A 12,905-nucleotide genomic window follows, 5' to 3' on the forward strand; every position below is an offset into this window, starting at 1 on the left:
ATGTCTATATTCCTATTGGAATTGATCTAAAGAGAATGCCACACACTTAAAATATTTAATAAAATGCGACGACTAGGCATATTCATATTATAATCACATATTCTTACTTTGCTACTAGAAAGTTAGATCACATTTTCCCAACATTTTCTCAAATCTATTCATATCTTTTTTAGGCATGTAAAACAGATAATAGATAAAATCGACAATTAATTATGTAATCAATCAATTAATCGAGAATGTAAAGGAATATTTGTAAATTAATAATCCAAACTAAAGACATACATATTCCTCAAACAATAATATTCATATCTATTCCACAATTTCTCTCAACACAAAATAAAAAAAAATTAATACTAATCATTTTGCCTTCAATTAACATACTTGAAGATTGTGGTACACTCAAAATTTGGGTGCGCTTCTATACACTACTATAAAATAGTAGGATGCATCTTGTCTCATTGATTATCATTCATTTTCCTTTTGATTAATCAAATTTTAAAGTATAAAAATATCTAGTGAATTTTGCTAAAGTTCGATGAAGTACGTGGAGGTAAATAAAATCATATCGAAAATGCAAGCCGAGTCAAAATTGAGAAAAAAAAAATCCGATTAATGGCTTGATTTGATTTAATTTGGTATTAAAAAAATTGATTATATCCAAATTTGTTTGATTTTAATATTAAATAGTCAATCTGAGACCAAATAACATCATATATAATTTTTAAAAATTCTTTTATACATAAAAATATTTTATTTGGGTTAATTTACCAATATTTATTGTACATTTTCGTTGTTTTTATCTTCTTGAATTTTTGAATGGTTCGATAAAATTTATATTCAATAAATTTTAGTAAGTCTAATAAAACTCAAAAAATCAAATCAATATTAATGTTAGCATAAAAAAATTAATTTAACACTAAGAATGACAATGATGTTGAATATTATTATTTCTTTTAGACAAATAAAATATATTTATAACTGCTATAAACATATCTGTATTATAGTGAATGTCTAATTACGTGGAGTCCTTTTAGATATGGTTAGGAATTCTTATTGAGGACTAAGTTAGTTTTTCCAAGGGTTTTCCTTCATTGTAAATTAAATTGGTGAAATATCTATGAATCTTGAATATACTTCAAGATGAATAAAAAATATTTTCTCTTCTCCCTACTGTATTCTTCATCATAATATATATTATTTCATAACAATAACGTAATTTTAGTTTTTTAAAATTGTTTAGTCATGTAATTAATGCTTATTAGAGTTATTTTAGCATGATTTAATATTTTAAAAATTGTGGTTATTTTTCATTATGACTTTGTAATATTTGTTTCATGCAAATTACTTTTTATTGAATATTTTAGTACGGTCACTTATATCATCGTTTGTGTTATTTTCTTTAAATTAATATCTTATATAATTATATTTTGATAAGATTTAAAAAATCATAAATTATTAGTTAATTACATATTTATATGAATACTTTATCGAAAAACATAAAATTGATAAACCTGAATTTAATTAGTTTGATTTATTTATGATTAAAAATTCAATTTAAAAACCTCAACCAATTCAATCTTATATACACCACTAAATATATGTAACGGGATCATGTTATAACTAGCCCGATTGAAAGGGTCACTTCTGAAGGAACCTTATTCAAATTTAAGTCGAGCTCCAATATGATTTTCGAATACCATGTTTGAGAGGAAAAAAAAAAAAGAAGAAATGGAAATCTTCCACATCCAACAAAAATTACATTCCATTTATTTTAAACATTTGTGGGTGTGGGGCTTTGGGTTGAACTAAAAATGTGTACCTCAAGTGCCCTTTCGAAAAAACCCAAACCACTTTCGATTGAGGTGAAATTTTTCTTCCTTATCTCGGAATATGGCGGATTTACTCAGAAATGGAGATGTTGCTGTAAAACTTGGAGCTTTTGAACAACAAGCTCTCATTCATGACTTCTCAACTTCTGCTTCTGCTCGATTCAACGCCACTCTCAATCGCCTGGTTGGTTGGTTCGTTAATTTTCACAGTTCATTTTCAACTTATTGTACTGTTTCTTGATTTCTTTTGTGCTTACATGTTGATTAGTTTTTGAAAAAGAAAAAATGAAAGAGAAGAAGGAAAGATTTGACCTTTACTGTAGGAGGCATTTTCACTATGTTCTTAGCCAGGTCCCCTGAATTTCCATTGTGTAATTGAAGTCCTACCATAGATTTTGCAAGTTTATCTGCTTGCTCATTAAATTTTATCAGATTTTGAAAATCTAATATACATCTTTATGAACCCCTAATAGAAGGCTGGCTCCGCCCCTGCCCTAAGGAGCGGAGTAGACTGCAACTGGATTACCAGTTTTGGTGTTGGGTTGGTTTTTGGTCCTAAAAAGCTCACATTTTTTTCGTGCTACCGTTAAGATGGTTATGGAAAGTTGGATTATTGGGCTCTAATAAGTGGCACACTTTTTGTTGAAAAACTATATTGTGCATATAGAAAATAAGTTTGTGTATATAGGTTAAAACAGCTTTTTAGAGATATATACTAAAGTTTTGAACACCATTAGCAAAATTTCTAGCTTCACCACTTGCTCCAATGCAGGTACCCTGGATGGGAAACCAAAAAATATATAAATTCTGGAACTCTGTGTTTAATGAAAGAATATTTTCCATAATGATCTGATTTTTCTGTAACGATGTTGTGTAACTCATCCAGAGACTTTTACTTCTCAAAATTAAAAGGCTCTAATACAGAGACTTTTAGATTCAAGTCTATCATTTGAATCATCATGTTTTTGGCATTGCACTATAAATTAACGATACATTTTCTCAGATAGATCAGATTGGTGCAGTGAACGTGTTTGCTTGACCTGATAATTTTTAAATTCTTTATGGTCATGACTTGATCTTAATTTTTCCGCAAGAATGTAACTGGTTATATCAATATCTTCTGATTAAAATTTGGGCGTTAGAACGAATCATGTGAAGATATCTAAATTCTTAATTACCTCAAATGCAGAGTAAGTGGCTGGTGGCTGCAGTTTTTGTTATAATCTTCCTTTGGAGGCATGACACAGAAGCACTTTGGGCAGCTTCTGGTTCTATTCTGAATGCTGGGCTGTCAACTGTATTGAAGAGAATACTTAACCATGAGCGACCTGTTTCTGCGATAAGATCAGACCCGGGAATGCCATCTACTCATGCACAGTCAATTTTCTATACAGTGATGTTCTGTATTGTCTCAAGTAATATTCTCAGTCAACCAGATGAAGAAAATATGCTTGGTTTAGATAACTATCCATCCTTGTGCATTTGCTTAAGAGTGAAAATTCATTAACCAAACTGGCCTTATCCTTTTGATATCGAAAGAGGCCTGCAAGCATTGCAGATAAACTTACAAAATAGGTTCATGAGGATTTTTGTTGTTACCTTGTCCCTCTATTTGTTGTAATTTTTCATTAGCTTGTTATTTTAGTCTCTTTCTTCTCTTACGATATGTTCCGTTTCTTCAATTGCTGTGAGTTTTTTCACCGGACTATTGCTTATTCTCTTCTAGACTTAGAACTTCCTACAAGGTTTTAAGCAATCAGTTAGATGATCTGTAAAACTACTCTCCTCTGATCATGGATATAATAGGATGTGAATTGCTTCTAGAGAGGCACTCATGCACCGTTATGGATTGTCATACCAAGGTCTTAGGGCAGCGGCTAGATGTAACTGAGAGTTGTTCAACCATCATGGACCTCTAGAAAAAATCTCTAGTAAATTCGATATTTTTCTTGCAATACTTAGCAGTATTCAAGTCCAAAGAGCTAAGCTATAACAAAGTGCTGTCAAATTTTGCTGTATCTGTTATCAATATATGTACATGCCCAAAGTTTTGTAGTAATAAACTGCTGTTGTAAAGAGTGTAGGAAATGCACTAGCCAAAGAAAAGTCATTTCGGCAGCTGACCTGAATGCTTGATATGGATAGAAAATATATGACAAAGAACAGTTTGGGTTAATGATTATGTGAGTAAAGTGCTAACATTTTTGGGTTGTCCGTAAATTTTAACCCAGCAGATTTTAATCCCTACTCAGGTCTAGAGAAGTGATATGTTATGCTGCATATGCACTCTCACTTTGCCGTATGTGATAGCTGTATGTGATTGTATTGCACATAGCTAAACTTTGTGGTCTCTTAATGACATTGAAAACGGTGCTTTAGCACGCCTATTGTGCCTATACAAGTAGCTCTCAAATTAATGTTGTCATGAGCTCCTATGGTAACTTGTGTGCTTGAATAACCTGTCTGCTACAAATACGCATCTGCACAAGTACTCTGGTTGGTAGATTCAATTGATTATGCGTCAAATTTACCTTATAGCCATGTGGTGTCTATTGATGAATAAATAACTAGAAAAGACAGGGAGTTTGTGTCTTGTTTGACATTTTAATTTTCCTTTTCTCTCTTCTTGAATTTTCATGTGCAGCTATTCCATCAAAAACTCTTCATACCAACGTCTAATACCATCTTTTTCTTTTGTTTTGACACAGTGGTAGAATATTTCGGGTTAAATGGAGTCACTGCAGTCATTAGTGCACTTATCTTTGCAATTGGCTCCTACTTGGTAAGTAGACAGCTTTCAGAATAGCAGTTTGGTTTATTTCCCACCCCCACCCTCTAGGAGGATCAGTAGTGTTCCCACTTACTATCTAGTGTGACTCAAACCCTCAACCTCCTGGTTGATGAGGGACACTCAACCCCTTGGGCAAGCTTCACTTGTCAGCATTATGGTTTCTACCTTTATTTCAACTGGTTTTCTTCACAAGACCTTAGTTTAGTGACTATTGTAACCATACATTGATCAGCTTTTTCGTTGTGTTTTTGTGCAGTCATGGCTACGGGTTTCACAACAACTCCATACTACCAGTCAAGTAGCCGTAGGTGCTGCACTGGGATTCTCTTTCTCCGTTTTCTGGTTTTGGTTGTGGGATGCAATAGTCCTTGATGCATTTATATCCCACTTGTGGATTCAGATTCTTGTTGTTCTTGGCACGGTAGCCATTTGTGTTAGCTTTCTCCTATATGTTTTCCGATACTGGGTTCTTGAGAAAAACTAATTGTTTATAGTATAGTGAGAAAGTACTCAGGATTCTGGAAGTGTTTGATAACAATTCTAGAAGGGGTTATTGGCAGGAAATTACTCCCCAATGACTTTGTAAATGATTGATTTTGAACTTTTGACCTCGTTTGTTCCACAGGTAAACCTTCACGGCCAAAACTTAAGCCGATGGGACAAACACTGTCAAAAGTTAAATATCATTTGTGTACATTGCTCAGCAAAGTTGATATACCTATTTTTTTTTTCTTTTGATATTTCTGGGTTGCTGATTGACTCAAGAAATGCCACATATCGTCGTCATAAAAGAATATACTAGATTGATCTGGACATATGTTAAATAAGAAATAATATTGTAAAATTGTAGAAAATATAGTTTCTATTTTCATTAATCACTATAGAGTAGATTGACTTGTACAATATCTACCCATGTAGACTATTAACATGACAAGGTTAAACTTTATCAAACATTTATTATTGAATGTGAAATAAGATTGTCTTTTTCTTAACTAAAGATTTCGATTTCATAATATAAAACTAAAATTAGTGGATACTAAGGTATGAACAAAAATATAAATCCACCACATTATGACAAAAATGTTTTCCATATTTTTGAGGAACTAACGATTGCCAGTTGTTATTATTGAGTTCAAACAAGTATATAGCAACCTTAAAAATTCTCAAAATCTTGTATATTCTATTCGTCGTCCTGTTACATTTCTGCCTGTGGGGCTTTAAGTTTCAATTGGAGAAAAATTCCAACAATGTCTACTGCAACTGCTCTTGTTATTTCCCCCTATCTTCGTTTTCCAAAATTTTTCAATTCCAAATTGGATTTCCGTCGGAAGTTCGCTTCTTTTTCTCTCTATACAAGACATAAATCATTTCCATTAACTATTGCTAGAGTTCGAGCCGCTGCAGAAGATGAGGTGATGGGTGTCAGTTTAGAAAAAGAAGAAGCTTTCGTTGATGGGTCCTCAAGTTCTGCTTCTGCTGGACTTAACGCCACTTTCAATAGCTTGGTTCGTTCAACTTCCTTGTACAGTTAGTTTCTTTATTTGTTTGTGCTCATCCTCCCTGCTTAGTAAATAAGTGAACCACAAGACCCTTCGGAGTAGTCTAGCGGTTTGGCATCGGAGGTTCTCAAGTTCGAAACCCTTGCAAACAAAGGAAGGGGTTTGGAGCATGGTTTACCCTACGTGCAGCCAAAGGGTAGCTGCTGCTGTTCCCTTGTCATAAAAAAAATAATAAGTGAGGTTTTTATCTTTTATGACTTTGGTATTCGAGTAACTTTGTCCGGTAAGGTTAGGATAGTTGAGAAGAATTACTTAATGTTTTTGTTTTAACCTGAAACATCATGATTCCTAACGACTTCATTCACTACTAGGTCACGCCCTTGATTGCGGTTCTTTGCTCGAAGGACTCCTAAATTTTCATTCCTTGTTTTTGTGTCAGACTTGTATAAGCACCATTGAAGTTTTACAAATCCTTTGAAGCTCATAATTTTTTGAATTAAATGTTTCTAATACAAGGCTAATTTGCTAAAGGATGCTGTTGATTAGACTTATAAAAGAGTTGAAGTGTGACTTAAGTAAATTGTCAACTTATTTGGCCTTTTCTGCTTATCACCGAAGTTCAAGCTGAAATTGCTAGTAGTAGGCTATGGCAATGCTAAGATTTGAGGCTATAATGGGCACATACCACAAATATACGGAAAGATATTATGAAGCATACTTGCTATGTGTTTCACTTTACTATCTTGGAGTTCTTCAATTCAAAAGACCTTTTAGTCTTAAGCATGTTAACCTCGGTTTGTCTTGTACCATCCTGGAGTCTATAATTTTAGATGACCTTCCAAACTAGCCTGATAGTCCTACATTTGCTGCCGTACTGTTGTTCATTTTATTGCTAACCCCTGATTCTTTAAGATGAGTTAGGTATTAAGTTCCACTTTTCCAGAACAAGTGAAATTGACAATCTTGGAATGTATTGATTGTTGCAAATAACAGGATATTAAGAATCTTCAATTTGTTTCTGTCTTCATCCTTGGAAGTGAACTGCAGCTGGTTTATCAGTTTTAGTGTTAGGTTGGCTTTTGGTTTTAGTAGCTCACCTTTCTTATGCTAATTTAATCTGGTAATTTTCAGGTCACCTTTGGTGCCATCTATATTCTCTTACCCTCTATTTTTGCTAAATGAAAGAATACCTTCCATAAAGACCTGAGTTTTATTTTCAATGATCTAATGCAACTTACCTGGAGACTCCTAAATTTACTATCGTTTGTATCATCATGCGTTTTGACATCACACTATAAATTAGGATACATTTCATCACCATGATCTGATTGTTGCTACTGACCTGCTTGCTTGACTGAAAAATTTTGGATTGCTTTTTGGTAACTTTACTTGATCTAATTTCTTTGCAAGAATGGAACTGGTTGTTTCCATCTCTCAAATTTCTGCTCAAAGTTTTGGCTTTGGAGAAAAATCTCGTAAAGATTTCTAATTTCTTAGTTACTATAATGCAGAGTAAGTGGCTGGTGGCTGCACTTTTTGGTATAATCTTTCTTTGGAGACATGATGCCGAAGCTCTTTGGGCTGCTTCTGGTTCCGTTCTGAATTCTGCGCTCTCAACTGTATTGAAGAGAATTCTAAACCAAGAGCGACCTGTTTCTACGATAAGATCGGATCCTGGAATGCCATCTTCTCATGCGCAGTCAATCTTTTATACAGTGACGTTCTGTATTGTCTCAAGTAATTTTCTTAGCTATTAATTGCCCAGATGGATAAAATAACCGATTTAGATATTCTTAATCCTTTAAACTCTAAATCTGTCAATATGCATTTACGTGAGAAGAGTTAAAAATGCCCTTGTCCCTTCGATTATGATCTAAAGAGGACATCATGCATTAAAGATAAAACTATTAAATGGGTTCATTTGGATTTTTGATGTTACCTTGTAAATTCTTTTTAGATAAATTTGTTATCACCTTGTTCTGCATAATTTTTCCATCTTTGGTCTCCTAGGATGTGTTCCTTATCTTCCTTGGGTTTGCTGGGTTCTTTTTCAGCTCTCTATTCTGTATTCTCTATCAGAGCTTCCTATTAGACCTTAAGCAATCAATTTAGTTATTAACCCTGCATATTCTAATTCCTAACCTGGCATAAAAAGGTGGTATGTCTTGCTGAATTTGCACTCTTTCTACTGTTTGTGTGATAGTTCTAATGTGATTGTGTTGCACACACTTTAATTTTAGGAGATAATATTGTGCTTGTATGAGCAGCTCTTCTAATTAAAGTTATTGTTATGTCATATGATAACTTGTGTTCTTGAATAACCTCTCTGCTACAAGCGCCCGTCTTCACAAATTCTCTGACTGGCATGGATTCATATTAAATTGATTTTGCCTCATTTGATGCATAAGATTACCAGAAAGGACACACGTGGCGTGCTTCTTGTATGACTCTTCGAGTTTCCTTTTTCTTGTTTATTGAGTTTCCGTGTGCAGCTATGGCATTTAAAACTCTCCATATCCAACCTCTAATAAGTCTTCTCTTTTTGTTTGACACAGTGGTAGAATGTTTTGGGTTCAACGGCATCACTGCAGTAGTTAGCGCACTCATCTTTGCACTTGGCTCCTACTTTGTAAGTTACCACTGGTCACCGGACCTTCATTTAGTGTTTTTTTTGTCAAATTACTTTCGTATGCTTGCAGAGCAGCAGTTGGGGTTGTACCTATTTTCAATCGATTATCTGCACAAAACCTTGGTTTGTTTCAACTGTTTTAGTTGTGTTTGTGCAGTCCTGGCTACGGGTTTCACAACAATTTCACACAACCAGCCAAGTAACGGTGGGTGCTGCACTCGGATTCTCTTTCTCCATTTTCTGGTTTTGGTTGTGGGATGCAATAGTGTTAGCTGCATTTATTTCATACTTGTGGGTTCGGATTGTTGTTGTTCTTGGCTCAGCAGCCATTTGTGCTAGCTTTCTCCTATATGTGATCCGATATTGGGTTCTTGAGGAGATCAACTTATACTACTGAGAAACTACACACTAAACATGGAACTTCCATACAGAAACTAACAAAACAAAGCTTATAGTTCTATGAGAAAATTCTTCTCGACTTTGCTCATTACTTTTCATCAGCTAATGTGCTCTACACTTCAATTGGAATAGGAATTTTGTTCTCTACTATATAACTAACTGGTGCTCCTATTAGTTGTAACTGCTTAGAATATCAAATTAATGGTGGTTTTCAAGAAACAAACATGAGTAGTTGTTTTATACTTTTGTTATTAAACCCCTTAAAATAAACAATGAAGTCTTTCATGATTAGTTATCATAATTTCATGATTAGTTTATGGTAAAACAAAATCCTGATCAACTTTTCTTCAACGACTATAGAGACTGATTAATCTCCACAGGTCATTGGAAATGGTCAATATTAATTAGCTATAAGAAAAATACCAAAGAAAGCAATAAGTCAAAATTAGAAATTAGAAAAGGTAGAACTTTCAATAGTACTTTTACATATATGCTTTGAGATATGAGATGTATATGATCAAAGTATAATACATGGAAGAATTATATTTTTTTACCAACTTTAAACTTCTCTTTATTTATATATCAAATTTCTTCTTGTATTTTATGCCAGGTGCTTGATATTCGTATTAGAACTTTAATTAAATCTGAATCGTGCAATGCAAAATGCTCATTTAAGAATTACATTCTTAACATAATTTTCTCGTAGACCTCTGATTAAAGATATAACAATCTCAAGACTTATTTATAAACACATGTGCGACAAAAGAAATAGCATTGCTACACAACTTCTCGTACCATCAATTTAATATTTTTATTTTAAGAACACAAACAATTTACACCGAATATTAACTAATTAGTGGTGGCTCTCAAAGTCTTTTGTACTGGGAAGGCATACCTAAATAATCTCACTAGTTTACAAGTTAATTATTTAGATATATTTTAGTCTGTAAATATTTTAGTCTGTAAATATTTCGTATCTTATCAGATTTTGATACGTTCATATACAATATTTCAGGATACTTGGGGACAAAATCAGGTACAATTTGTTCTTGATATATTATATCCAAGTGAATTTATATGTATCTGAGATATATAAAAAATCTCGCTCATCTCTCTTACTTCTCTCTCATCTCGCTTGCCACTTTCCTATGTATCTGGTACACCAGATACATGCTAATCACACCAGATACATAGAGATACTTGTATCTAATGTGTATCTAATGTGATTCACATGTATTTGAAATACAAGACAAATCTCTCTCGCATCTCTTCCCATTTCACACTCCTCTCTCCTATTTTAGTGTATCTGATACAAAAATACATATATCTGAGTGTATTTTTATCAATATAAAATTCTTAATTGATAGCAAAATACATGATATTTTGAAAGCACTAATTATTAACCAATAACCATTGCCATAACATGCCATGCACTAATTATCTGGTTATTATTTTCATTATTAAAGTTTCTATCATACTCAACTTCTTTTTTCTTCCACATCCATTTTCATAATTATGACCATTTCCAATAATAAGTCCTCCACAAATATGATTTAGTCTTTATTTAATAATTATATCTAGTTGTTATAAATTGTTTCTATATCTTGTCATAAAATTATAAGATTAATTAGTCCTTATAGTTGTTGACCCATCTTCCCAACTCATGAAATCTTCAAAATTTTACTACTACCATATATGAATTGGTAATTATGTAGAAGCTAATTCAGACTTTGTTTAATTAGGGTAACTATAATCTTTTAAACTCCATCCTTTTCAAAAAGGATGGCCTAGTTTGACTTGGAACGAAGTTTAAGAAAAGAAAGAAAACTTTTTAATCTTGTGGTTCTAAATTAAAGTTATGTCAAATGTAACAAAATGCCCTTTAATTTTGTGGTCTTAAACATGCTACATGGAAAGTTAAAATTAAAGTGTTACCAAAATAAGGAAAGAAGTCATTTTTTCTTAAACAAACTAAAAAGGAATCAGGAACATTCTTGTTGAAACGGAGGAAGTATATAAATAGGGAAATATACCTCTCTTATCAAATCATAAATCACATACAAACAGAGAGAACAATAATAAATCAATTTTTTTAAGAGTTAATTTCTAATTAATGATGGCTCTTAAGTCCTTTGTATTAATAAATTGCCATATTGGGCGTGGTAACTTCAATAAGCCATGCGACTTTGAGTTTGTATAATTAGTCACGTTTGTATATATAATTCGCAAGAATATACAAATACATAATAATATACAATTATTTAACCTATATACATATCTCTCTCTCACACTCTGCCCTATCTCGCTCGCCTCTCTCCTCCCTCTCCCAATCTCGCTTGACATATATATATATATATATATATATATATATATATATATATATATATATATATATATATATATATAATTATCTAACCGATATACATATACAGTTCACCTTTCTCCCACTTTTCCCCCCTCTCTATCCTCTCTCCTCTCTCTCCCAGTCTCGCTCGCCTCTCTCCCCCATATGACATGTAGCTATGAATTGTAATTATCAAACTATGAATTTGAAGAGTAATTAAGCTATTTTTAAGTGGTTATATGTGAAAGTTTCCCTTTTTAAATTCTGTTTGTGATTGATAAAATGATTTTATATGTTCTAGAGGTAGATTCAAAATGATTTTATGTGTTCGAGGTAAGATTCAGAATGATTTTTAAATTTCTTTTGAGTAATTTTAAAAATGGTCTTGTTTCCTCCTAGTTAATTATTTAATAAACTTTATCCAAGTCCTTTACAAGATTTTTGTATTTCTATTGATGACACTATAACTACTGGTAAATTATCAAGTTAGTTCAGTTTATTTCAATAATAATTGTAACATTAATTAGTTTTATTATATGTTCTAATTATAATTATGATCCAGTTTTTGTGAATGAAAAAGTATGCAAAGATCCAAAAGTTGTCACTGCTGAATGACTTCTAATATGAATGAACAAACTTTTTACCAAGATTCTACATCCTGGAGATGTACTTGCTAAAGCATTCCAAGTTGATAAGAAAGTTGTGGATTATCTCTAGTCACAATATTGGTGGGATAACAACTAAATTAGTATAAGCTAGACTATGGTACTCATGTAACATTAATTATTAATTTTGTGTGTTTTTTATTTTGTATTTGTTTAACAAATTTCAAGATTGTCCAGTCATGTTAACTGGTTTTACTTGAACTTTGTGTATTTGATTTACTAAGCGAGATATGTTATTGTTGTGTTATAATAAAATGACGTTTATTGTTGGTTTGTCATAATAATGTAAAATAGAAGTCTTTCGGGATGACTCAATTGGTTTGGAGTGACCTGGAATGGATCTCCCTCAATGCCTTCTGAGTCAAGCCTGTCGCATAGGGTTTACCTAGTGAGGTTTACATTCCCTGTGTGTTTTGCAAGCTATTACATAGTGGGGATCTACCCAGTGCGCACAAAGTGCTCACCTAAATGACAGAAGTTATGGCAGTGATTGTAGCGGCTGCGGATTATTCTGGAGTTAAAAAAAAAGTGTAAAAAGACATTGGGTTCAAAATCTTGGTGATCAGTAGTTTGTTTTTCATATTTAGGCCACTGTTAAAAAGGACAAAACCAACACACAACGATAAATAAAAGATTTCGTGTCAATAATATAATTTTTTTTCAAAAACGTTGTATTTGACGACAGATATTGATGATTATATTTTTTAATACGAACTAAAGAAATGCCAAAAATATTAAGTTGTCGATGT

General features: G+C 32.6%; 2 protein-coding genes across 4 annotated transcripts; both read left to right on the forward strand.

Annotated features, from left to right (window-relative positions):
* The first annotated feature begins 1,632 nt into the window (after window positions 1-1,632).
* Window positions 1,633-5,359, forward strand: LOC104645976 (lipid phosphate phosphatase epsilon 2, chloroplastic-like). Its single transcript, XM_010318921.4, has 4 exons — window positions 1,633-2,013; window positions 3,019-3,244; window positions 4,538-4,611; window positions 4,877-5,359. Exons 1-4 carry the CDS (start codon window positions 1,891-1,893, stop codon window positions 5,102-5,104), a joined length of 651 nt encoding a protein of 216 aa, XP_010317223.2. The 5' UTR covers window positions 1,633-1,890; the 3' UTR covers window positions 5,105-5,359.
* Window positions 5,360-5,658: 299 nt separating this feature from the next.
* Window positions 5,659-12,415, forward strand: LOC101244637 (lipid phosphate phosphatase epsilon 2, chloroplastic). 3 transcript variants are annotated; one of them, XM_069293364.1, is made up of 6 exons: window positions 5,687-6,125; window positions 7,631-7,856; window positions 8,675-8,748; window positions 8,906-8,953; window positions 10,163-10,183; window positions 12,054-12,415. In XM_069293364.1, exons 1-6 carry the CDS (start codon window positions 5,868-5,870, stop codon window positions 12,060-12,062), a joined length of 636 nt encoding a protein of 211 aa, XP_069149465.1. In that variant the 5' UTR covers window positions 5,687-5,867; the 3' UTR covers window positions 12,063-12,415. The 3 variants fall into 3 exon arrangements, with proteins under 3 accessions (XP_010317222.2, XP_069149465.1, XP_069149464.1); XM_069293363.1 differs by lacking the exon at window positions 12,054-12,415 and having other exon boundaries at window positions 10,163-10,536; XM_010318920.4 differs by lacking the exons at window positions 10,163-10,183; window positions 12,054-12,415 and having other exon boundaries at window positions 5,659-6,125; window positions 8,906-9,238.
* The last annotated feature ends 490 nt before the right edge of the window (window positions 12,416-12,905 follow it).

The sequence above is a fragment of the Solanum lycopersicum genome, chromosome 2 (genome assembly GCF_036512215.1).
Source record: "Solanum lycopersicum chromosome 2, SLM_r2.1".
In the NCBI taxonomy this organism is placed as follows: Eukaryota; Viridiplantae; Streptophyta; class Magnoliopsida; order Solanales; family Solanaceae; genus Solanum; species Solanum lycopersicum.

What these genes read in the sequence shown, in the direction of transcription:
- LOC104645976 (XM_010318921.4), top strand. Translation starts at nt 1,891, where the DNA reads ATGGCGGATTTACTCAGAAATGGAGATGTTGCTGTAAAACTTGGAGCT. An exon ending in ACGCCACTCTCAATCGCCTG is followed by an intron (nt 2,014 to 3,018) that starts GTTGGTTGGTTC and finishes CCTCAAATGCAG; the next exon opens with AGTAAGTGGCTGGTGGCTGC. An exon ending in GATGTTCTGTATTGTCTCAA is followed by an intron (nt 3,245 to 4,537) that starts GTAATATTCTCA and finishes GTTTTGACACAG; the next exon opens with TGGTAGAATATTTCGGGTTA.
- LOC101244637 (XM_010318920.4), top strand. Translation starts at nt 5,868, where the DNA reads ATGTCTACTGCAACTGCTCTTGTTATTTCCCCCTATCTTCGTTTTCCA. An exon ending in GACGTTCTGTATTGTCTCAA is followed by an intron (nt 7,857 to 8,674) that starts GTAATTTTCTTA and finishes TGTTTGACACAG; the next exon opens with TGGTAGAATGTTTTGGGTTC. An exon ending in TTGCACTTGGCTCCTACTTT is followed by an intron (nt 8,749 to 8,905) that starts GTAAGTTACCAC and finishes GTGTTTGTGCAG; the next exon opens with TCCTGGCTACGGGTTTCACA.